The sequence below is a fragment of the Chelonoidis abingdonii genome, chromosome 1, assembly GCF_003597395.2.
Source record: "Chelonoidis abingdonii isolate Lonesome George chromosome 1, CheloAbing_2.0, whole genome shotgun sequence".
NCBI lineage: Eukaryota > Metazoa > Chordata > Testudines > Testudinidae > Chelonoidis > Chelonoidis abingdonii.
The window spans coordinates 320,779,128-320,803,688 of record NC_133769.1 but is presented as its reverse complement, the minus strand read 5'-3'; the positions used below and the strand labels follow the sequence as shown (position 1 = coordinate 320,803,688).

Sequence of the window (24,561 nt, the reverse complement as noted above, 5' to 3'; positions counted from 1 at the left end):
ATATCCTTATCTTTAAGAGATGAGACCACCTCATAGCTTGCAATAGGCTTTAAAGTTCTTGCTGTGCATATTTCCCCCTAACTCAATGCCAGATTTTTCATGTCCCTGATCCCTGAAGTGCCTCCCCACCCCCAGACATTTTTGCATCTCCATCCTAGAAGCAACATGACTTCGCCACAACTGCTGAGGCTCAACCTAAAACTAAACCTTTGATTACGTTAGCACAATTGGACAAAAGTTCTCAGCATGTGCATGGATGTTGCACTCTATTCTTGTGAGCAAGTAGGTTAATGAGAGAAAAAAATTCTTTCTATGACAGGTTTTCCTAGATGAAGACAGTTTGAAAAGATTAGATTATACTCAATTAAACTTGGGCCTATCAGTCATGACAGTGTCCATTTAGGAAGAGAGATGGTGCAAAAAGTCTACAGAAACTATGTTACTTAATGCGGAAACAGCATTTCAGTTTCATGGGCATGTCTAAACCACAATAAAATACTTGCAGCTGGCCCACATCAGCTGACTCAGGCTCGCAGGGCTGCAGGGCTATAAAATTGCAGTGTAGATATTTGGGCTTGGGGAAGAGCCAGGGCTCTGGGACCCTCTGCTGTCACATGACCTCAGGGCCCAGGAGCAAGCCTGAGCCTGAATGTCTACACTGCAATTTTCTAGCCCATAGCCCAAGCTCTGCGAGCCTCAGCCAGCTAACATAGGCCAGCTGTGGGTGTTTTATTGCAGTGTAGACATCCCCATCCTAGCTGGGGCACATGAAGGGGGATGGGCGGGGAATAGCTCCCTTTAATGGACACCCAGCCAGCCAGCCAGCTGTAAAATTCTTCTTGGTCTGTTCTCTGCTTGTTAACCCTTTACAGGTAAAGCAAGCAGATTACAGACCATGAAGGATTTTACAGCTAACTGGCTGGCCGGGTGTCCATCAAAGGGAGCTACTTCTCCTCCTCCCCGTCCCCCCTCCATGTATCACAGTAGCTGTCCTCACCATGCTAATCTAATAATGGACATTCCATCACCCTCTCTAATGCTAAGTTACAATGAAAGGCAGCTCTAAAACAATTCAAATTGTATTCATAGTTTTTTTTACTGCCCTCCTTCCAGACTAATGAGAGCCATCTTACTGCCCACTTTTATGAAACAGAACAGCATGGACAGAGTACATCAGAAACTTCCTTTACATATTAGGCTTCCTCTAATGGCACTTGCTGGTGTACTTTTACGGTATTCATAAGGTAATGATTTGAGGGAGGGTTGGTTGGTTAACAAGTAATGAGTTGTAAAATTGTACTAGAGAGCAACACGGGCTGATGAAGTTTCTAACTATCAGATATCTCTTATCATATCATATGCCAGAGTAAGGTTAGACTGCAGGGTTCCAGACATCACTATTCATCGGCAGTCTCATCAGTGTAGCCCAAGAGCCTTCCTGTATCTTTATCGCAGATACTCCATTTAAATATTAAAACGTAGCTAACATCTCTCCCCGCTTGCATACTGTATGCCTCTTAAGTATTGAGGAAAAGAAATTCTGCGTAACTGCATTATTTAACTGATTTTGGGGTATAATTTACATGAGAGATGCTAAATTAAATAAAACTGTTTTCTACATGCTTTTTGGACACAAGACAATCTGTAAGCACCTAGAGGATAATAAAGTTATTTAATAAAGGTATTGCCAGCATGGATTTGTCAACAACAAATCATGCCAAAACAACCTAATTTCCTTCTTTGTCAGCGTTTCTGGCATTGTGGAGCGGGGGAAGCAGTGGATCTTGATTTTAGTAAGGGGTTTGACACAATCCTCCATGATATTCTCATAAGTAACCAGGGAAATGTGGTCTAAGTGAAATTACTAAAAGGTGGGCGCACAACTGGTTGAAAGACTGTGCTCAGAGTAGTTATCAATGGTTTGCTGTTAGGCTGGAAAGGGGTACCTACTGGGGACCCACAGGGTCCCTGGGTCAAATATTATTCAATACTTTTATTAATGACTTGAGAGCATGCTTATAAAATATGCAGATGACACTAAGCTGGGAGAGGTTGTAAGCACTTACGAGTACAGGACTAGAAGTCAAAATGACCGTGACAAATTGGAGAATTGGTTTGAAATCCATAGGATAAAATTCAATAAAGACAAGTGCAAAGCACTAGACTTGAGAAGGAAAACTTAAAAACATAACCACAAAATGAGGAATATACTGAGTAGACTGTACTACTGCTGACAAAGATATGGGGGTTATTGTGGATCACAGATTGAATATGAGTCAATGTGATGCAGCTGGAAAAAAGGCTAATATCATTCTGGAGAGTATTAATAGGAGTAACACAGGAGAGAATTGTCCCACTCTACTCTGTGCTGGTGAAGCCCTCAGCTGGAGTAGTGTGTCCAACTCTGGGTGCCACACACTTTAGGAAAGATGTGGACATATTGGTGGGAGTTCAGAGAACAACAAAACTGATAAAAGATTTAGAAAACCTGACCTGTGAGAAAAAACTGGGCATGTTTAATTTTGAGAAAGACTCAGGCAGGACCTGATAACAGTCCTCAAATATGTTGAGGACTGTTATAAAGAGGACTGTGGTCAGTTTTTCTCCATGTCCCCTGAAGGTAGGACAAGTAGTAATGGGCTTAATCTGAAGCAAGGGAGAGTTAAAAAAAAAAAAAAAAAAAAAAAAAAAAAAGCCAAATATCTAACCTAATCTAATCTAACTATTATATGGATAGTTAAGCTTTGGAGTAGGATTCCAAGGGAGGTTGTAGAATCCCCATCATTGGAGGTTTTTAAGAACTAGTTAGAGGAACACCTATCAGAGATGGTCCAAATTTACTTGGTTCTGCCTTAGCATATGGGCTGTACTTGATTTCTTGAAATCTCTTCCAGTGCTACATTTTTAAGGCCTGGTCTACACTGGTGGGTGGGGGGTGGTCGATCTAAGGTACGCAACTTCAGCTATGAGAATAGAGTAGCTTAAGTCAACTTATCTTAGACTGAATTCAAATTACTTAGTGTCCTCGCGGTGTGCCGCGGCTCACCCATTGACTTTGCTTCTGCTTCTTGCTGAGCTGGAGTTCAGCAGTCGATGGGAGAGCTATCAGGGATCGATTTACTGTGTCTACACTACACGCAATAAATCGATCCCTGATATATCGATCGCTACCCGCCGATCCAGTGGGTAGTGTAGACATACCCTAAGAAGGGTAATGGAGTTAATAGAAATACATCCAAATATCCAACTATATCCTATAATGTAGTTCTTAATATAAAATTAATTGCTTTGCAAACATGTAATAGTTTAAAACAATAAAAAATGTGAAGTGCAATACAAAAAACAACAAGTACTAGAACTGATTAAAACTGATGGTACATATATAAAAACAGTTGTTCAAATTGTTTATTGCAGTTTCCATGTGGGAGTTACATTTTCACAACTTCAATCAACTGCTATAAAAATTAAAAATAGAAAAATTAATTTAAGCTAAATGAAAGAACTTACCAGCGTTCTATATGAAGAGCTGAGAAAGTCCGTGAGGCCGCTTCTCTGGTTAGCAATTTAAACCCACATTGTGTGTCCCTGATTTCCTTGACACAGAGGAACCATACTAGGAAGTGAAACCCATACATGAGAAGAGTTCGGAAATAAGAGCGCTGTGAACAAAAGCCAAGAAATTAGATGTTTTCATTTATATGACAAAAGGAACATCTGAACTGATCTCAACAAAGGACGAGAATTCCACTTCATGACAATTTTGAGGTTAGAAACACGTGTTTGTTCTGCACTGGAACAAAGGGAGAATTGTGGTGGGGGAGAGGTGTGTCAGACAGTCACACTTAGGATCTGCCCTTGGATGTGGAAGACCCAGCTCTAAAGTTCATGCTTTGCCTGATTCAGAACAGTTTTTCATCCCAGATCATGCAAAATCAGGCAGAGCAAGGACCTGAATCTGGGTGTCCCAAATCCCAGGCCATTACCCTAAATACCCATCTGTAGGGTTTCACTCCTCCGCCACCCCAAAAAGTTGTGCGGAAACTGATGTCTACAAAATGTTTTGGCTTTTATGAAACACCATGTTTTGCTGAAATGTCATTTAAGTAAAAATATTTCTGCCAGCTCTAAATTTGAATAATTTTAGGCTACACATGTAACTTTACAATAATGGTGTATGTTACAGTACAGAAGGGGATCCTTATTGCAACTATGTATTTTAATGTTTTGTTTCCATGACTCACATTTAAACAAACAAACACTCATACATAACTTGGTATAGATCACAGAAGTAGAATTACATAGACATATTAGGACATAATCATCACAGTATGATTTTTGTTTTGAACATAAACACTTTTAAAATTGGTTTTTGGAAGCCTAGATTTTAAAAAATTTAAACAAGTTTACATAAGGGGGTGTAAAAAGATCCCAACCACTATTTTAATATGTAAATTAAAGGTAGCTTTATGTCAGGCCTTCAAAGAACAATCACCGCCCACCCCACCATCACCAAAACAGTATCCTTTTATTTGCTCATTGCTGGATTTCTTTTATTCAAGCTCAGTTCTTCTCCCCTATCTCCCGGCAGAAACCTTGTGAGGGAAAGAGGATGCTGGATGCACTTGAAGGGAGTTCATTTGTATATGATCCCTCAGCAGGTTATCACAGGACCACAGAATCAGAGAGCCCCTCCACCCTCTATGTCATCGGTCCCCAATATTCTTACCTCACCCCCCACCCCATCCGTGCTCCCAACCCCTTGAGAGCCAGGGCTGGGAGCAGGGCTGTGGCTCCCGGGGGTGGAGTGCAGATAGGGGTTAGGGGGTTGATGCTGGGGCCACAGCTGCGGCCAGGGACTGATGCTGGGGGGCTGGGGCCAGGCTGGGAGTGGAGCTGCGGCAGATGCGGTGCCGCAACTGGGAACTAGGACCGCGGCTGGGGGCAGGGCAGAGCGGGTCTGGGTGGCATTCTATCCCTGCCCCTGGTGGGGGCTGACCCAAGCCCCACTGTGCCCTTCTCCGCAAACATTTTTTCACACCCTCTAAGGGGGTGCGCCCCACAATTTGGCAACCACTGTTCCAAATTCATCAGGCCCAACCATTCCCAAGATTAGTTGGTCTGGTGCAAAGCCAGCATATGTAGAAGGTAATGGTTTTCTGTATCCATTCATGTTAACAGGGTCCAGGATTTTGTCCCATTACTGAGAGCGCTTCAGGGTTTCTTGTCAACTATGATGCAAACTTTGCCCATGTGTTGATAGGAGACTAGAGATCCCTAACACTATTAGATAATCCAGAGGGGAAAGCAGTGCTTAATTTGTGCCAGGGCAGAGACCCAGTACCTCTAGGCTTAGCAGTTCATAGCCCGGGCACCTTTGGGCTTGCTGCATGAGTTATGAATGTAAAAGAATAGCTTGAGCCCCAGCCCTAATTGCTTGAGCCCCAGCAGCTTTTTCATTACAAATTAAGCACTGGGGAAAAGAAGATATACCAGGATTTGAACTTCATTTTATCTTCTCTTGGACTTTTGCTGCTATTTTAGTATTTTGTATACATTTTAGAATGATTTTAAGTATCACACGCTAGTGTAAACATAGCTTGTTCTAGAGAAAATCCAGCATTATGAGTTCATTTAATGATGTTAGAGAAATTAGTCCAGCAATGTGTTTGTTGCAATATAAGTGCAATGTCTGTGCTATATCAACTACAGTCTGCCAAAACATCAGTAAAACTGATAGAAGGCGAGATTGCGCGCTGATGCAATTTTGTTGCATAACAGTCACACACTAAGTTGTTCTGCCTAGTGTGTATTCAATACTCTATTCTACTGCCGTTTTCCTGTTCATATTGAACTTCTGCTTTCATACGGGTTACCGATATTTCCACAAAACAAACCTTGTAGTCTTCTCTCAACGATCTTTTCAGAGGCTCCTTGCCTGGAACTCATTCAAGACTAAACACAATGCTCATTTCCTCTGTATGCATACTCCACCAGAAGAAGCAACATTCACTTGTTGTCATTTGTAGTAATTTTGAAAACGTGCAAGCATGAGACTCGTGAGGCAGTCTTGGCCTCTCCAATTTTAATCCGAGAGTCTTCCAGGGCATAGCTGTAGCAAAGATCTTTAGGAAGGCACTTGCATTGCAAGTGATTCTCAATTAAAGACAGGGAAAGAAATGCAAGTTTTCCAAATTAGCTAAGTTGCTAGAAGTTCGAAATTCCAAATCTACATTTGCTGGGGCAAGTCTGGGTGGCGAGTAAGGTCTTCCCCTTCACTCATTAACATGAAATTAATTTTCATAATGTTGACTGCAAGAGAATTGTGATACCCTTTCAAACATTTCATTACTACTTACAACAAAACTTTTACCACTCACTCAGGTTTTAAGAGTTGAAGAGTAACAAATTGTTGGACTGAAAGGAAAGAAATTAAAGTCAAGCTGTCAGTTGCTTCTCCCTGTCATCCCAATACTTGAACACCCTGTGCATGTGTGTGAAGAGACTGTTCCAGCCCATGAGCTGCAGAGCCAATGTAGAACCACAGGGCTTCCAAAGCATCTGGTTGAACGTACTGTGCCTAAAGCTCTCCACTCAGTGATTACAGTATATGCCCTTTTTGATTTCATGTTGGACAAATTTGTGCACACATGCTGTCGGTTGTGTTTGGGACCACAAGTCCCATCCTCTGCTGGAGCAACTGATTTAAATCCTTGTTAGCTGAAATCTAGCTCATACTTTCTGCTGGTGGTGTTTGAACTCTGGGAACAGAGAGCTTTTAGTCATGTTGGATTATTGCTAAGCTCATGGCAACTGCCTTCCCCACTATCGCTCATTGTGTGTGTCTTGATTTAATTTACGAACTGGAATGTTAATGAAAAAACAGCAGTTCTAGGAGTCTAGTTCATACGAGGAAAGAGAAACTTACCTGTGCTATTGAGTCCTGTTCCAAATGGGCTCGAGAGCCACAGGCAATAGCCATCTGGTCCTGCAAAGGAACACACACATAAGAGAACTGGAAGCTAACTACGCCACCTCTAGTGTTTTCTGAATCACTGGCTTCTTCTATTCAGGTTTTTATGTGAAATCTTAAAGCATCATGATGGCTTAATCTTGTCCACTAAATTTGTCAAAGCAATAGAAATGTCTGCTTTTCACATGTTACGCAAATCTTATTGTTTGAATGTGTAGATATAATGAAGCCTTTCTACATTTTATGGATTCTCTAAAGCTTATTACATTTTGTATATGAAAAGCGCAGATTGCTGCATGTTATTCAGGTCTTGTTCAGGAATAAGAATGTCTCTGAGCTTTTCAGACAGAGAATTTATTTCACAGTGCAGACAACAAAGTATCTAGTTACACTTAATATGTATGGGCATGTTTGGCCTAAGATTTGCAATAGGGAACGGATAACAGAACAGAAGACTTGATTTTGCTGTTATGGCAATATTTTATTTGTGTAGGAATGTCATATCTCTAAGCCCCATTTAAACTGTCAGAGGCACTTCCAATGGCCTGTTTAAAAATTACTCTCACATTACTACTTTTGAAATGATTCCTTTCATGTCTTTAGGAAAATTCTGAAGAACTAAGGCTTGCTGCCTTTTCAATAGCACACAAATTTAAAAAGGTATGTTAATCAATTAGCGCCATCTAGTGGGGTTGCAACTTTATCCGTTTGACCAAATGGTTATTTTAAACATAATTCAGTGACTGCTTTGTAACAATAACAAGGGGGTACAAATAGAGGAGGGAAAAAAGCTAAGTATAGAATTTACATATTGCTCCCTCCATTTTGGGGCTAATTACAGGTTCTTTCAGCACCATGCTAACTGAAAATGAGTTTCTTTAAGTCAAGCAACTCTAAGTGTCACTGTTATCCTGTTCAGGAATACACTGTGATCCAACATGACTTATTTGGTCTTCAGAGAGGACACAATCTGAATGAACTGACATCTGCAAATTAAAAGTTAGCCATCTGCTAACAGGAAATAGACCAATTAGAATAAAATAAAGAGTCATTCTCAAAAATAATGAGAGAGGAAATTAGGTTAAGCAACATATCAAATTAATAAAAGTAGGCAGCATAGTGAGCTGTTATACTGAAAAGAAAAAAGGGCTCACAACGTAAAACACATGGATCCCACAAAAGTTTAAAGACTCGATGAAAGAGATAGCACAAGTGCCAAAATGTGCAAATTAAGGCTCCTGATCCTGGAAAAAAAAAAAATGCACATGCTTAACTTGATGCACTATAAGTAGTTCCACTGATGTCAAGTTAAAGTTAAGCATATTTTAAAGATTCTCAGCACGTATGCAAGAAATTTGTTAAGAGAAATACGAGTCCACAGACAAACTGCTTCAGCTAAAGTGACAGAAGCTTATACTTACTGGCCATGGCTGGAGATTTCTAAGACCCTCTTCTACTTTTTCAATATCTGCAAACTTTGTGGCTCCATCAGCATCAGCCATAAGGATTTTTATCCCTCGACAGCTGAAGACACCCTGCAGATGAAAAGCAAGTTAAAACCTGCACCAATACAAATACATTTTCATCATGATAAACTAGCTTCCAGGTCCCAGGAGTCTAAATTAAGAAAGCAAATCCCTAAAACGTTAACCCGAATAGAAATCTAGAAAGGAATTAAAATAAACAAACAAGTGAGCCTGCAATTTCCTATGTTGACATTTTGTTGATAACAAAACAAGTGTTCAAGGTTATTAATTTTATTACAGCAGTGCCCAGATGCCTGAATCACTGATCAGGGTCACATTGTGTTAGACACTGTTCAAACAACAAAATGACAGTCCCTGATTCACAATCTAAGTATGTAAGACGAGAGACAAGTGGATGCAACAAACAGATGGGGGGAGCAGAAGGAAATAATGAGGCAATACTGGTCAGCATGATAAACAGCTGTTAAAGCACACCAGCTGCCTAATCACTGTACAGTTTTTCCTCGTCACTTGACCCATGTTCCTTGGACAAAGCATGCAGCATTGGGATATGGTGTGGGATGCTACCTCCTAATACATCTTCAAGAGCCAAATCTCTAAAATGTATCTGAGAAAGATAAAAGTACAACATAACTACAGTTAGCTTGGGGCAACAACAGCAGCAGACCTGGAGCTTGGCTCCATTATATTCTAGGTGCTACAGGACACGTGCAGATGCAGAAGGGCATTTGTGCTTGTTGACACCATACATGTTTAACTCAGTACAAAGTGTGTTGCAGGCTCTTGAAGATGCATCCAGAATATACCCTCACTGTCCTACCCAAGATGTTGTATGCTCTAACTCAGAAAGAAACATGGAATCTTCCATTTCAAGTGAAATTAAACAGAGGGTCTAAATTTTTTTTTTTTTTTTAAATATAAAAGCAGAGATTTCCTGGACTTACTGATCTTCTAATTAATTTCTAAGAGTCTCAGACCAACAGCTATGTACTAAAACCAATTGAAAGCACTGCCACAGTTCTATCATCTATGCAAAGTGTAAACCATAATCATCTTTTTTCCTCAATGCAAATCGAAAGTATAATGCTGATAGGGGTATATTCTCTGGTGGTCATGCACCATTCACACTCTTCCTGACTGCTACATACAGCAGTACAAACACACCTCACATATGCACTACACAAAGAATAAACTCTCTCTCTCAGCAAGTGGGCAGAGGCACTAGTGAATGAGAACATTCCATGCACTTCAATATTAAAATATCCCACACAAAGTCATGCTCCTTCACCCAGAAGAATTGAGAAAACAAAACAAAGCCAAAGAACTTCTGCGGTTTTTCATTCCATGTACTACCTAAATACTATAATCATAGGCACAATGGATTATATATCACAGGTGAAGGCAACCTGTGGCATGCGTGCCGAAGGCAGCACATGAGCTGATTTTCAGTGGCCCTCACACTGCTCTGGTCCTGGCTCTGCATTTTAATTTAATTTTAAATGAACCTTCTTAAAAAACATTTACAAAAGCTTATTTACTTTACATACAACAATAGTTTAGTTATATATTAAAGACTTATAGAAAGAGGCCTTCTAAAAACGTTAAAATGTATTACTGGCACACAAAACCTTAAATTAGAGTGAATAAATGAAGATTCAGCACACAACTTCTGAAATGTTACCAACCTCTGATATATCATAATGCCTTTATATAAATCCATGGTATGCCCACATCTTGAATATTGCATGCAGATCTAGTCACTCCTTCTCAAATAAGATATTAGAATTGGAAAAGGAACAGAGAAAGGCAACAAAAATGATTAGGGGTGTGGAAACAGCTTCCATATGAGGAGAGATGAAAAAGACTAGGACTTTTCAGCTTGGAAAACAGATGAGTAAGAGGGGACATGACAGAGGTCTATAAAACCTTGACTGGTGTGGAGCAATGGTTCTCAACCTTTCCAGACTACAGTAACCCTTTCATGCACCCCGCCCACCACTTACCCAGGGCTGAAACATGTAACTTAGTTTTGTGGGGCCCCCTGTGGTGTGAGACCCCAGGCAATTGCCCTGCTTGCCACTCCGTAATGGCTGCCCTCTACTTGTGACCCCCCTTCTAATCCTCCTCCCCAGCTGAGAAACAGATCTAGATAAGTTGACATACTCCCGAAAGACCTCTGCATACCCCTGGTTGAAAACCACTAGAGTGGAGAAAGTGAATAAGGAAATGTTATTTACTCCTTCACATAACACAAGAATTAGGGGTCACCCAATGAAATTAATACACAGCAGGTATTAAAAAAACAAAAGGAAGTACTTCTGCACAAAACACACAGTCAACCTGTGGCATTCATTCCCAGAGAATGTTGTGAAGGCTAAAACTATAACAGGGTTAAAATAATAATAATAATAATAATAATAATAATAATAAAAACCCAACTACATAAGTTCATGGAGGATAAGTCCATCAATGGCTATTAGCCAGGATGGCCAGGGATGCAATCCCATGCTCTAAGTGTCCCTAGCCTCTAACTGCCAGATGCTGGGAGTAGATGACAGGGGATGGATCTCTTGATGATTGCCTGTTCTGTTCATTCCCTCTGAAGCACCTAGCATTGGCTACTGTTGGAAAACAGGATACTGGGCTAGATGGACCACTGGTCTGACCCAGTACAGCCATTCTTACGTTCACCATATAAAAACCTTAGGATAGACAGACAAGTTATAGATGCAGCTTTAGTATGATGATCTTTGAAAAAATGCATGAAGAAAGATTCCAGAAATAATAAATGAAGTGTATTGACAACATGAGAGAAAAGTTTTATTTTTACTCTATTATCCGAATTCATGGCTCACAACCCAAGACTGATGCAGTCCTTTTAAGTCAAAACAATAAAGTGCAATAAGTATCATTCACTCACTCTAAACAATTACATAATCACACACACTAATATTTCTCTTCACAAGAAAAAAATATATCTATTTTTAAGTTAATACATGAAATACACACATTATGCCCCATCAAAAATCAAGCCCAGCTGACTTCAGAGGGACTACACACATTTAAGCAAATCTTTGCTGGACTTGAGCCTTAGTTCCTTATTCAATTTCTAAATATCAAAACTATAATCTGGAGAGGAATATCTATATTTACTTATCTTATTACTGAAACTTAATTTTCATCTTATAAGGAGGTTTTTTTTTTTTTTTTTTTTCCCACTGAAGAGCTAGTTCTAAATTAACTGATAGATGTACTTTGGCTTTAATTTAAATTCTCATCTTAAAAAAAATTCTTCAATGTTATTACTCAGTGTGTTACCAAATCCTTGCAATGAGTTTATATTTTGTACATTTTTGCATTGAAGATTTATGGAAGCACACCTCTACCTCGATATAACGCATCCCGATATAACACGAATATGGATATAATGTGGTTAAGCAGTGCTCCAGGGGCGGGGCTGCGTATTCCGGTGGATCAAAGCAAGTTTGATATAACGCAGTAAGATTTTTTGGCTCCCGAGGACAGAGGTAGAGGTGTATTTAATATTTTTCAAAATGGTTTTATTAATCTAAAATCTTTAAATTAAATTAAATCCACACAAGATCTGCTTATTTTGGCAAGACTAGAATTAGTTCAAAACAGAGAAAGAATTGAAAGTATTCATTACCATTCTGACAGCTCCACCTTTTCCCCGATTTTTTACCAATGTTAGGACTCGTACTTTGTCACTTCCATATTTCTTGCAGTACTTCATTGCAACCTGTAAGGCATATGAGAGTCAAAATAAAACAAAACTGGAACCTCAAGGGGAAGACAGATTTATTCTTCCATTCCTTTTTCCTCAATAGCATTGTTACTACTTCAATCTATATAAAATGGAAATATATTGTCCAGTGCAGAGTTGAAGTCTGTTTAGGAAAACAAAAAGAGTAAGAAGGTTAACAGCCAGAAAACTGAAGAAAAAGAAGAATAAAATCAGGTAGTGGTCAGAGAGGATAGCTATGGCTGCCCTAAATCCCCTTCACCCCACCTGCCAAAGTTAAAGCTAGAAAACCATACAACACATATTTATTCCAGTTCACAAAGCTAGTCTATGGAAAACATGCTTTCGCTACTGTTACGTGTCTCCCATTTGTTTCATTGCTATGTCTGCTTTTAAATTAAAACTGTAAGTGCTTTGAGACATGAATTGTCCTTATATAGTGCTTTTCATCATATTTTAATTCTAGCATAATGAGGCCCTAAGAGACTCAAGTGTTACAAATATTTAATAAAGTTGAGCATCAGCTTAAAGCAATTTCAGTGTTTGAGTAGTAGGGCATGAAAGTGAAGATCACCTATGTCTTAGAAGGCTAGACCGTTCATCACTGTACAAGACAGACAATGGCTACTACTTTGAGGGCTTTTCAATCCTGATACACTACTACGTAAGAGATAATATGATTCATTCATCATTGCCACTGGCAGTAATAAACAGATTAGTAAACTACTGAACACATATGCATAAGAGGACACATAACCTTATCAGGAAAGCTTGAAAGGAAAAACTGAAACAGAAATAGGCATGCTAGTGGCTAACCTATACATAAATCTAGGGTGATATTTTCAGAAGTTATTCAGAACTGGACTGACTCTGCTCCCACAGAAGTCAATGGTAAGACTCCTATTAATGTCAATAGAAGCAGCAGTAGAGGAAAGCAGAACACTGTTGCAAATCTTACCCTTAAAATACTTCAGTATTAATGTTTCTAAACGAATACACAAATTTATGCTGTAAAACAAGTTCTACACAAACTGTGCCAAAATACTTTACAGAATAATAAAATGACATTTAGAACTCTGGGAGATGAAGAGGCTTAGATGGGAAAGAATTATGGTCTCAGATAAGATCTGGAAAGAGAAGGGGAGATGTGAAGAAGCAGACACATAGTGATGCTGTTTCATATAACAAATCACACAGGACAATGCTCTTGAGGTCAGACTGTGGAAAGGAGACACGCTGGATGAACAGAGGGAACTGTGGAGGGAAATTGAACAAGTTCCTATATCTCTTCAACAGATAACAACTTGCTATAGGAATGTCATCCTATGAATGGCATGGACAAGAATGGCAGAAGCAATCTGAGAAATAAATAATTAAAAAACAATGAGCAGCAGATGTGTAGAACAAAAGGTAAACTAAAGCAGTGCGATACACATCTGCTCCCTTAGACTGCCAGGTGAGAAACTTTGATATCCTCTTCTTACCTTTGCGGTCTGATCTTTACTGCCATCATCAACAACTATTACTTCATAAGTGAATGCAGGATCTCGTTTCTTAAAAATAAAAATGGAAATTGTGCATTTGGTCCAATCTCTCTCTTTCACCTATACACACCTCCCTTCATGCTCTTGTTCAAATATGCAAAACTTCAGCCACCAGAACATTTTTCAGCCCCTGGAGCCGCCTTCCTCATTCATGTCATAATATACATTTGTACAGATGCACCAATATCATTTTGTAAATTTCCTATGATGATAAACATCCTTAAAGGAATAACAGTCTGTTACCAATATGATATTTTAATGCTGCCAGATTACATGCTAACTGCTCTATCAAAGATAGTCTTATTTATTTTTAAGCTACTATAAAATGTTGAAAATCAATATTGCTATGAAGTGAACATGGAGGCTCTGAGTAGCCTTTATGTTAAAGATCAGAAAGAGTTCAAACTATGCCATATTTTCTGAAACCTGTGCCTCATAAGCAGGTAACCAACCGTAACAGTGTCCGAAAAGCAGGATTTTAAAAACCTTGTGGGAACAGATAGTCTAAATTATATCATCAGCTAACTTTTACTCCCCTATATGTTTATCCCGGATAGATATTGTGTGGGTACAAGTCTCTTCCAGGTGTAACAGTTAATTTTTATATTTCAGTAAAAATTGCCTTACATCGTACAGTCTGAAAAGAACTCATGAAGAGATGTTGCCAGGATAGAATGCTTATCTTTTATTTGGATAATTTTATATTGCTTCTAGGCAGATCACAGAAATCCAAACAGGCAGTTTGTTTTCATATACTTACAAGGATACTAGATTTTAAATGAAAAAACGAAAGTTTCACACCTGTCTTTTTTCAAGATAGTCTAATGCTTCATCCATCATAAGAGGCACTGGAAGGGAAAAAAAATACCATAAAAGCTGGTTTAAACAAAGCATCAATAAAAGCATATTTAAAATATTTTCACATCCCAAAGAAGTCAGGTCTCCAGATAAAAATACACTTGACTTGAAAATATGGAAACAAAAAAACAAAATTACAGTTATAAATTTAATCCCATCTGGACTAAAAGTTAGGTTATCTGTATTTTACTCCCAGCTCTGCCACCAAAATCATTATGCAGTCACTAGCACTATGTAATTCCATACACCCATTTCCCTCTTCCCAGATAGTAAATTATTTTTACAGGCTCTGATGCTGCAAAGACTTGTGCACTATGGAGTTACTGGGGCTACTTGCAGTGTGTAATATTAAACTCATGTTACGCCTTCAAAGAACTGGAGCCTTGTATTGTGAAGTCTTTTGGGAGGAAAGACCATTTCTTCACGAGTTTTTACAAAGCCTACCACTACGGGGCCTGACAGGAGCCTCTGGATGCTACTGTTAATATAAAGACTTGACTTTTACAGGTGAAAATCACAAGTACTATAGGATTTAAATTCTGGTTTGTACTTAACATTGGGGATAATTTTTAATAAAATTGTTACATTAAATTACAGCCACAAAATAACTATGCAAAGAAATATGATTAGAAAAAGCAAATTAGCCGAGGCACTAGGCTGAGCACTAAATATTACCAGCATGAGCCAGCTGACAGCAACTGGGTAGACAGGTAAAGCAAATTGCCTCAGCAAAAAAGTGTTGATTTTTGCAAACAGGGTGACCATCTGCAACTCCAACCCCTGCCCTTCCTGGACAGAGAGAGTACAGAACATCTGGGACACTTTCCTCCCTCCCTCAATATCAGGGGGTAGTAAAATTTCTTTTGAGGGAAATCAACTACCTATCCTGAAAAAAACGCAATAATCCAGCCAATACTAATGAAACCACTACTCTACACTAGTGACCTTGCAAACCATCACATTCTCTCCAACCTTTTTTCTAAGCGAGCTAACAGAAGATAGTGATGTATTTTGCTAACACTACCTGTCAGCTGTTAGTACCCTGGATCACTCTTAGTAAGGTTTCAGGTCAGGATATGTGACTGAGAGTATGTCTACACAGCAGCTCATGCCAGCCAACTCAGGTTCACAGGTCTCTGGCTGCGGGGCTGTTTCACTAAAGCACAGATTTCTGGGCTCGGGCGGAAGCCTAGGTTCCAGGACCTTGTGTGGTGGGAGGGTCCCAGAACTCAGGCTCCAGATTGAGCCAGGATGTCTACACTGCAATGAAACAGCCCCGCAGACCCAGTTCTAGGAGCCCAAGTCACCTGGCGTGGGCTAGCCCCTCGTTTTTCACTGCAGTTTAGAAATACCTTGATACAGCACTTATTGCTCTTGTGGCTGATCTGTTCATAGACAAGGACATACATACATGACATCCTGGTGGCTCTCTCTGCAGAGAGACAGACAGAAAAGAAAACATGGTCTGAAGTGCCAACAATAAGTAGACAGCATCCAACTCCTTCACATCAAAAGGACCTTTCCATTTTAAAGTTAATTGACTTGCCCAAGATCACACAGGAAACGCATGGCAAAGCCAGGAATAGAACCCATATCTCCTAAACAACAAGACCATTCTTCCTTATTTCTGCCTGATTAAAGCCACTGGTATGGGCTCCAGAATGCAAAATTCTAAAACAATTAAACCATAAAGATACATTTTTTACTCCTAACCTCCATACTGACTTTAAGAGCCACTAAAGACCAGCTAAAAGTGGCCTTTATAATCTTTCAGCAACCTAGTTTACTCCTGGAGGGATTCTGCGACAAAAAATGAAAAAATTCTGCAAAATTCTGCATCTTTTGTCAAAATAATGCAATATTATCACATCAGTTTCAATTGTTTTGGTAAACTATAATACAGAAATGTCACAATAACTGTTCAGCATTTCCTAAACACATGAAAGTTAAGTTACAAACACTTGGTAACTAATACCCTGCATTCCAGTTATAATCCTGGATTTTCATTTAAATTACATTACAGAACACCAAACGGGGGGGCGGAGTAGAATGTCATTTTAAACTGCTCGGACTTTCACATATGAAAGTCATACAGTTTTGCTAATCATTGTCCTGGACCTGGCTGGGTACTTTGGGAAGTGCTTGGTTCTGATTGTCCTGACATTTTATTGACTCCGTCGTGTTTTATTTGCCCTCAAAGTTTTGTGTTGTTTTTTTTTAAATGGATAAGTAAAATAAATCTTGAGCTGTAATTTAACCACACTGTGCCACTTTGGCACAGGAAAAGAGTGAGAAAGCACATAAGATCTTCCTAGCTGATTCTCTTACTGTTATTTAGGGCACGTCTACACTGGCAAAGTTACAATGCTGGAAGTTACAGCACTGCTCAGATAGCACAGAAGGAAAACTGCTGTTGTGTGTTCACACTGACAGCTGCCTGCGCAGTAGCATATTCACACTTGTAGAGCTATTCAGAGCGGTGCCCTCTGGGCAGCTATCCCACACAGCACCTTTTTCTCTTTTGCTGCTAAGACTTGTGGGAAGGTGGAAGGGGTTGCAGGGCATCCTGGGTCCTGTCCCAATGCCCCGTGATGCATTGCTTCACTTCCCAGCAATCCCTGTGCTTCTGTCTGCATTTGGCGCTATCTTTCAATGGTTTGTGTACTGTGCGCTCTGCCCTGCCTCGCCTCTTTCTGGCTTCAGGAATGGATCCCGAGCTGTTGACAAGAATGCTGTTCGTACTGACCAATGCGTCACGGGTGACAGTGAAGACATTCCTTAAAGTACAAAGGCAAGAAGAGTGTGACATTGATCTTGCCACATGTAGTAGCAACTATGACATGAGAATACCTGTGGTATTCACGGAGGTGCTGACCACTGTGGAACGCCGCTTTTGGGCTTGGGAAGCAAGCACTGAGTGGTGGGATCACATCATCATGCATGTCTGGGATGACAAGCAGTGGCTGCAGAACTTTCGCATGAGGAAAGCCACATTCATGGGACTGTGTGATGAGCTCGCACCAGCCCTGCGGCACAAGGACACGAGAATGAGAGCTGCCGTGCCATTGGAGAAGAGCATAGTGATTGCACTGTGGAAGCTGGCTACTCCAGACTGCTATAGATTGGTGGCTAACCAGTTCGGAGTGGGAAAGTCAACTGTTGGAATCATGTTGATGCAAGTGTGCAGGGCCATTAATTGCATCCTGCTCTGAAAGACCATGACTCTGGGCAACGGGAGATCGTGGATGACTTTGCATAAATGGGCTTCCCTAACTGCAGAGGGGCGATAGATGGCATGCACATTCCAATTCTGGCACCAGACCACCTAGCCACTGAGTACATTAATCGCAAGGGGTGTTTCTCAATGGTTCTCCAGATGCTTGTGGATCACTGTGGGCGTTTCACAGACATTAACGCAGACTGGTCCGGAAAGGTGCACGACACACGCATCTTTCCGGACACTGGCCTGTTGAAGAAGCTGCAACCAGAAACTTTCTTCCCAGACCAGAATATTACCATAGGGGAAGTCAAAATGCCCATTGTGATCCTGGAAGACACTACCTACCCCTTAATGCCGTGGCTCATGAAGCCATACACAGAGCAACTTGACAGCAGCAAGGAGCGGTTCAACAACAGGCTGAGCAAGTGCACAATGACTGTGGAGCATGCATTCAGCTGTTTAAAAGCCCTCTGGCAATGCCTGTATGGAAAGCTGGACATGGCCGATTACAATTTTCCTATGCTTACAACCGCATGCTGTATGCTCCATAATATTTGTGAAGGAAAGGGTAAAAGCTTCACTCAGGGTTGGACCACAGAGGCTCAGCGCCTGGAGGCTGAGTTTGAACAGCTGGAGACCAGGGCTATTAGAGGGGTACAGCACAGGGCCATGAGGATCAGGGAGAGGAGAGAGTCAAATGAAAAATTCATCAGCAGGGAGGGGGCTGGGGGAATGGAAGGAATAGAGGAGTGAAGGTCTCAAGAAGAGGAGAGGTCCCAGGATGGCTACAGATTTGGGAATGTCCACGGATCATACCCAACCTTTTCCTTTGGAGTATGATGCACTGGGTGCTATACTTCAGCAGGGCCAAACTGCAGATGGATGAGTGCTGAGTACAGTGAGTACTGGGAGTCCACATTGCTGGACTGTGAGGAGGGAGGAACGGAATGCTGCGGGTAGAGAGCAGATCCAGGAGATTGAAAAAAGTATCTTAGCAGTGCGTGGGGAGGCGTGGGGGCATGTGGGAAAGAAAGAGTTTTGCGACAGTGGCTGCAGGGGAGGGCGGGTGCGGAGCTGCTCGGTTTGAAGAGCTAGTATCTCCTGGAGCATGTCCTCTTGGCGCTCCATAACTGTTAAGAGATGCTCCATGGCTTTTCTGGTGTGTCACGCTCTTCTTTCATTCCCTCTTCTCGCTGTCTCACCAGTCCTTCAATTCCTTTTTCTCGGCAGCAGACTGCATCCATGACCTCACGCATAAAGTCATCTTTAGTTCTTCTTGGACGTTTTCTAATTCTTTGCAACTGTTCTGATGCCAATAAGGGAGGCTAGCCTCCCAAGGTCATCTCTGTGAAGTTTAAATGCAACATTTTACAGAAGCAGTTTTGTTTGCAACACAGACAACACTGTTTCAGTGCTTTAAAACACAGCCAGTACTCACACACCTGACACTAACTGGCTGACCCCAGGCAAGCACACCATAAGCCACAAGACCCCCAAAATGGTGAGTAGGGGCAGGGTAAATCATTGTTCCTGGACCCTGCTGTACACGGGCATGTGAGTCTTGGGCACTTGGGTAGAGCCAGCACTGTGGCGGGGGTGGGGTGGGGGGGGCTGATAATCATTCCTGTTCCCACACTTTCCACAGGATGTGATCATTATGGAAGATATCTCGCTGCTGAGGGTGAGTAGGGAATCAACGGAGGGTCTTCTTCAAGCATGTGGCTTCCGCCCTGGCCTAGCCTGTGCGCAGCTATGGTCCCACCCCCCCTCCGCCATGACGGCACAATGGCGCGAGAAAGTTACCCTTAATGGGGCAAGAAACAAAGCAGCTCTGCTGAGGAACCTGCAGGAGTGGATTGCTCAGTATCTCCACAAGAGTTTCCTGGAGATCTCTGAGGGAGATTCACATGAAGTGAGTGTATCAACAGCCTGTTCCGCTGCTCAGACTAAGCAGGAGATTGGAGGCAAGCCTGCTTTCTGCAACCCTCCTGCCCCCAGCAACTCGCTTCAGCAATTCCCAAAATCAGATCCACTTACCAGGGGCCTCCTCTCCTGTTTGTGCTTTGCCAAGATCTGACTGCTGTGACTGGCTAGACTCCTCCAGGGTAGAAAAGAGCTCCTGACTGCATGCATTTCTGGCCTCCGAGTCATCCTCTGCCTCTGGTTCCCCCTCCATCTCTTCATCCAAGATTGCCTCCTCCTGGCTCAGTCCACTCTTGACTGGCAACAAAGCCAACGAAGTATCCACAAGGGACTTTGCAGTGGAGGTGGGGTCACCACCGAGTATCACCGGCAGCTCGTGGGCGCAGCACTGGAGCGGCGGTTTGCCTCCTGTGCCTTATGGTAGGCATTCCGCAGCTCCTTCACTTTGACCCTGCACTGCAATGTGTCCCGGTCATGGCCCTTTTCTATCATACATCTACAAATCTGTCCATAGGTATCAATTCCGACGGCTGGAGCGCAGCTGTGACTGCACTGCCTCCTCCCCACAAATGCCAATGAGGTCCAGCAGCTTGGCATTACTCCAAGCAGGGGATCGCTTGGTGTGTAGAGCAGGCATGGCCACCTGGAAAGATGCACTGAAACCACTGCATGTATCACCGAGCAAACAGGAAGGGGACTTTCATATTTGCAAAGGAATGTATGGGATGAGGCTAGGGTGACCAGATGTCCTGATTTTGGGATCTTTTTCTTATATAGGCTCCTATTAACACCCCCCCCCGTCCCGATTTTTCACACTTGTTATCTAGTCACCCTAGGTGGGGCTGACAGTTGGTCATCTGAAGGCAGGGCAGTAGAGTTCAAACCGACTGACAGACAGTTGAGAACAGGCATTGTGGGATACCTCCCAGAGGCCAATTGCAGCGCTGTAATCACCACATGTCTACACTGGCACCGCAGCACTGTAGCCATGGCGCAGAAAGGTCTTGTCGAGGTGGTGTTTTTTTTGTTTTTTTTAAAAAGAGTGCTGCATCTGTGCAGTTTCTGCACATTAAGTGGCTTGCAGTGTGTACACATTCAGAGTTACAGCGCTCCAAAGTGCTTTACTGCGCACAAAATTGCCAGTGCAGATGGGGCCTCTTAAGATTTTATATCACTCTGGCAATGTAGGGGCCTTAAAACTATTACAGGTTTTATGCTCTTGGGGGAATTGACTGAGAATGGGAACAGTTAACTAACAATAGGAACATTAACAATATTACTACTAGGCAGGCTGCTACATTTCTGCCTCTGGGACACAGCCCTCCTTCTGCATAAATAAAAGCCCTACCCCTTCACGCCCAGCGAGCTGCAGTAGCAAGCAGGAGGGACAGAGTCTCTCTTGCTTGTTGGCAGGTAGGTACGTCCCGCTCTGACAGCGATCAACGTCTCCGCTGCAGGCACACATGCCCAGTCCCCTTCCCCCGCAGTGATGTGTGTCCCTGAGGCTGCTCCAAGCACACCGGAACAGAGGCGCTGCCAGGGAAGAGGAACATGTCCCCCTGCAGATGTCTTTTGCGTTTTTCTGCATGGGGGACACAGAAATATGCGGGCCATATGAATTCTGTGATTCCCCAAGGGAGCAGAATTGTTACCAGTACTCCTGACAGAAACATCTGCCCTTATTTTACAAGATTTTAGTGACACTGGATTCTTACAGAAAGTAGCTTAATTTCTGTTGCTAAAAAAAAAAAAAAAAAAAAAAGCACATAGCTAGATTCTACAGTAGCTCTATGTGCAGAACTCCCATTTATTTGATTGTGACCTGGGAACTGGGTATGCAAAATGGCTACAGAATCTGGCCTGCAATTTTATATTGCTGACATTCACCAATAATGCAGAGCTAAGTTTAACTCTTTAAAAAGAAAACAATGAAGTATTCTTACACCTGTCTTCCTCATTGTATGAAGGCACGACAACAGAGAGCTCCTTTGTAGGAGGGTCATGTATGCTTGGTATAGATTCCTTCTTCCCTTCAGCATTTACAAAGAACTTCTCTTCTTCATGGCGATGAAAATTTGGCATTTTGGTGGCAGTTATATGGGCAACAATAATAATCTGTGATAAACAAAAACAAATGGTATTTGTGACGATGGTTCAGTAGCAAAGTCTACATTCATTGTCTGCATAATAGGATTCTGTTTAAGAGTTAAACAAACTATTCTAATTGGCTGAACAAAGGAGGATCAAATGTAGCTCACTGATACAACCCACTAATCCATAGCCATTCCTATTACAAACATGGTGGACAGGTCTACTGAGGAGTGCTCTTTTATCCATTGCCCAGATCAAAAAGGAGCTTTAACTGTCAAGACTTATAGTTTTCATATGGCATTAAACTGTTCTACTTTATGGAGACAAGACATGGCCTAAGTTTCCTGGCAAGTTGCCAGTGAAATTTGCAAATGGAAAAGGTTTGAGCGGCTCTGCGATAAGGCACTGGCCGAAGCTACCATAAATGTGCCTTAAGGAACATTTTCTAGACCATGGTGTTTGCCAGGTCTAAACCTTGTAGCTATGTCCACTGTATTTATTGATAACCATTCACTAAAAATCATAGCATGTAGCAAGCATTAGCAGCAACAACTATAATATTAAGCAATTCCATACAAGAGGCAAATCTTATCACAGGTAAAACTGATATTAAATTATGTAATTAAGTGTAAAAACTTTTATTTACCATTAAAAATGCCACATACTCATAAACAGAGTGGAACACACACGAATATCCCACATATCACTACTTCTATGAACAGACTAACTAGTAAAGAAGAGATGGGCCACCATAATCTTCAGTAACCACAAACTTCAGGAACTATGGAATTATGTCTTAGGGCTTTCAGAAGTATGACCATAACTGAATAGGGAAAGAGGAGAAAAAAACCAATTAAATATATAGGTAATAAGTTTGCATGTCTTATAAATCCTATTTCTGAGTCTCCAGTGTGTCTAAAGTCTTATTTTCACCTTCTTATTTGTAATGAATTTGAGACAGGGACTGTTGACATGTGTGTCTTGTGCAGCACCAGACACACCACTGGCACTTACTAATAAGTCCTGCTGGATTCTCCAACAGAGCTTCCAAGTTCTTTGAACAAAATAAAATACTTATATGAATTTGTGGTTTAGATTTTCTTAACATTAGAAAAGTGTGCTTTTATCCTCAAACTAAATACTGTTATGGCTCCAAGGCATATCATCTAGATTTAAATTTAAGTTTTATTTATAGCTTAAATTCTAAATAACACCATTCCTTTTAAACCTGGGTCACAGCAAAAATGGTTGAAGTCTGAAAGTTAGCAAGGGTAGTCTTCAGTACTTTGTTTGAAAGAAATTGGTTTTAAATTTCACAAAATGATGAAGTTTTGAAAATTGCATAGAACCTGATCCTACAGAGCATTGTGATCTCCCTCTCATTGGCTTCAGTGGTAACTGAAGACACTCAACATCTGCATACACCTCAGAAAGTTTCCTTTAATCTACAGAAGGGGTCGACAACCTACAGCAAGTGAGCCGATTTTTAATGGCACGCTGCTGCCTGAGTCCTGGCAGGCAGCAGTGTCCCATTAAAAATCCCGCCCAGCCCAGCCTGCTCTTCTGTCCCCCATCCCCTCCCCCCACAGGGGCAGGGGGCAGCAGTTTGGTCCTGCCCGTTCCCCTGCCTCTTCTAGTAGTGTGCTGGGTTCCTGCCCCTCCTCCACCTCTCCGTCCCTCCCTGCAGGCCGATCAGCTGATGGCCTTTGCGAGGGAGGGGGTCAGGAAGGAGCAGAGTCAGTGTGCTCGCTAATGCCGGCAGAGGCAGAGAAGAAGCGGGGGCAGGACCTTGGGGGGGATGGGTGGAATAGGGGCATATTCCCTCCAGCCCCCTGCCCTTTCAGTTACTGCTATGGGCAATTCGCAAATGAAAGTAGTTTTCAGCCCAAGAGAAAATCGACCGGCTTGAAACTGACCAGCTTGAAATGGTAAACCCCACCATACCGCGACCCTGCATTTAGTGCGATTCCATTTTTTGGACCCTGACCATCGTGTTATAGCGGGGTTTCACTGTACCTATATAAGGAACAAATATTTTAAATTGGCTCTTTAGCAGAGAAAGATATAACAAGATACAATGACTGGAAGTTGAAGATAGCCTGGAAATACGGTGTAAGTTTTAAATAGAATAACTGGAAAAATTTACCAAAGGTTGTGGCGGATTCTCCATCACTGTTAATTTTTAAATCAAGAATGGGTAGGTTTTTTAAAAGATGCACTCTTGGAATAATTTTGAGGAAGTTCCATGGCCTGTGTGTTCTAGCTCTTTGTTAAGCTAAATTGATTGAGCACCTTGAGTGTACCATTATAAGGCATATTTCCTAATCCTTTAATCATTCTTGTGGCTCTTTTTTTAGAATGGTCTCCCATTTTTCAACACCCTTCTTGAATTGTGGATGTCAGAAATGGACACAGTATTCCAGCAGTGGTTGCACCAGTGCCAAATATAGAGGTAAAATAACCTCTCTGCTCCTACTTAAGATTTCCGTTTATGCATCCAAAAGATCACAGCTCTTTTGACTACAGTGTTGCACAAAGAACTCATGTTCAGCCAATTATCCACCATGACCACCACATCTTTTTCAGAGTCCCTGCTTCCCCGGATAGGGTCCCCTATGCTGTAAGTGTGGCCTACATTCTTCATTGTGGATGTACACATGTACATTTATCCATACTAAAATGCATATTGTTTCCTTGAACCCAGT

General features: G+C 41.6%; 1 protein-coding gene across 2 annotated transcripts in view; it reads right to left on the bottom strand.

Annotated features, from left to right (window-relative positions):
- ALG5 (ALG5 dolichyl-phosphate beta-glucosyltransferase) overlaps positions 1-24,561 on the bottom strand; it is a 48,003-nt gene that overhangs the window by 17,563 nt on the left and 5,879 nt on the right. Inside the window, exons 1-8 of one of the 2 annotated variants that reach the window (XM_075061625.1) lie at positions 22,503-22,667; positions 21,709-21,880; positions 14,566-14,612; positions 13,705-13,773; positions 12,125-12,217; positions 8,392-8,505; positions 6,926-6,985; positions 3,508-3,659 (exon numbers count right to left, since the gene is read on the bottom strand). In XM_075061625.1, the coding sequence (XP_074917726.1) occupies positions 3,508-3,659; positions 6,926-6,985; positions 8,392-8,505; positions 12,125-12,217; positions 13,705-13,773; positions 14,566-14,612; positions 21,709-21,880; positions 22,503-22,505 (710 nt within the window). In that variant the 5' untranslated portion in view covers positions 22,506-22,667. Of the gene's footprint in view, positions 1-3,507; positions 3,660-6,925; positions 6,986-8,391; positions 8,506-12,124; positions 12,218-13,704; positions 13,774-14,565; positions 14,613-21,708; positions 21,881-22,502; positions 22,668-24,561 lie in introns of those variants that run through there. The other variant, XM_032805918.2, reaches the window with a different exon arrangement.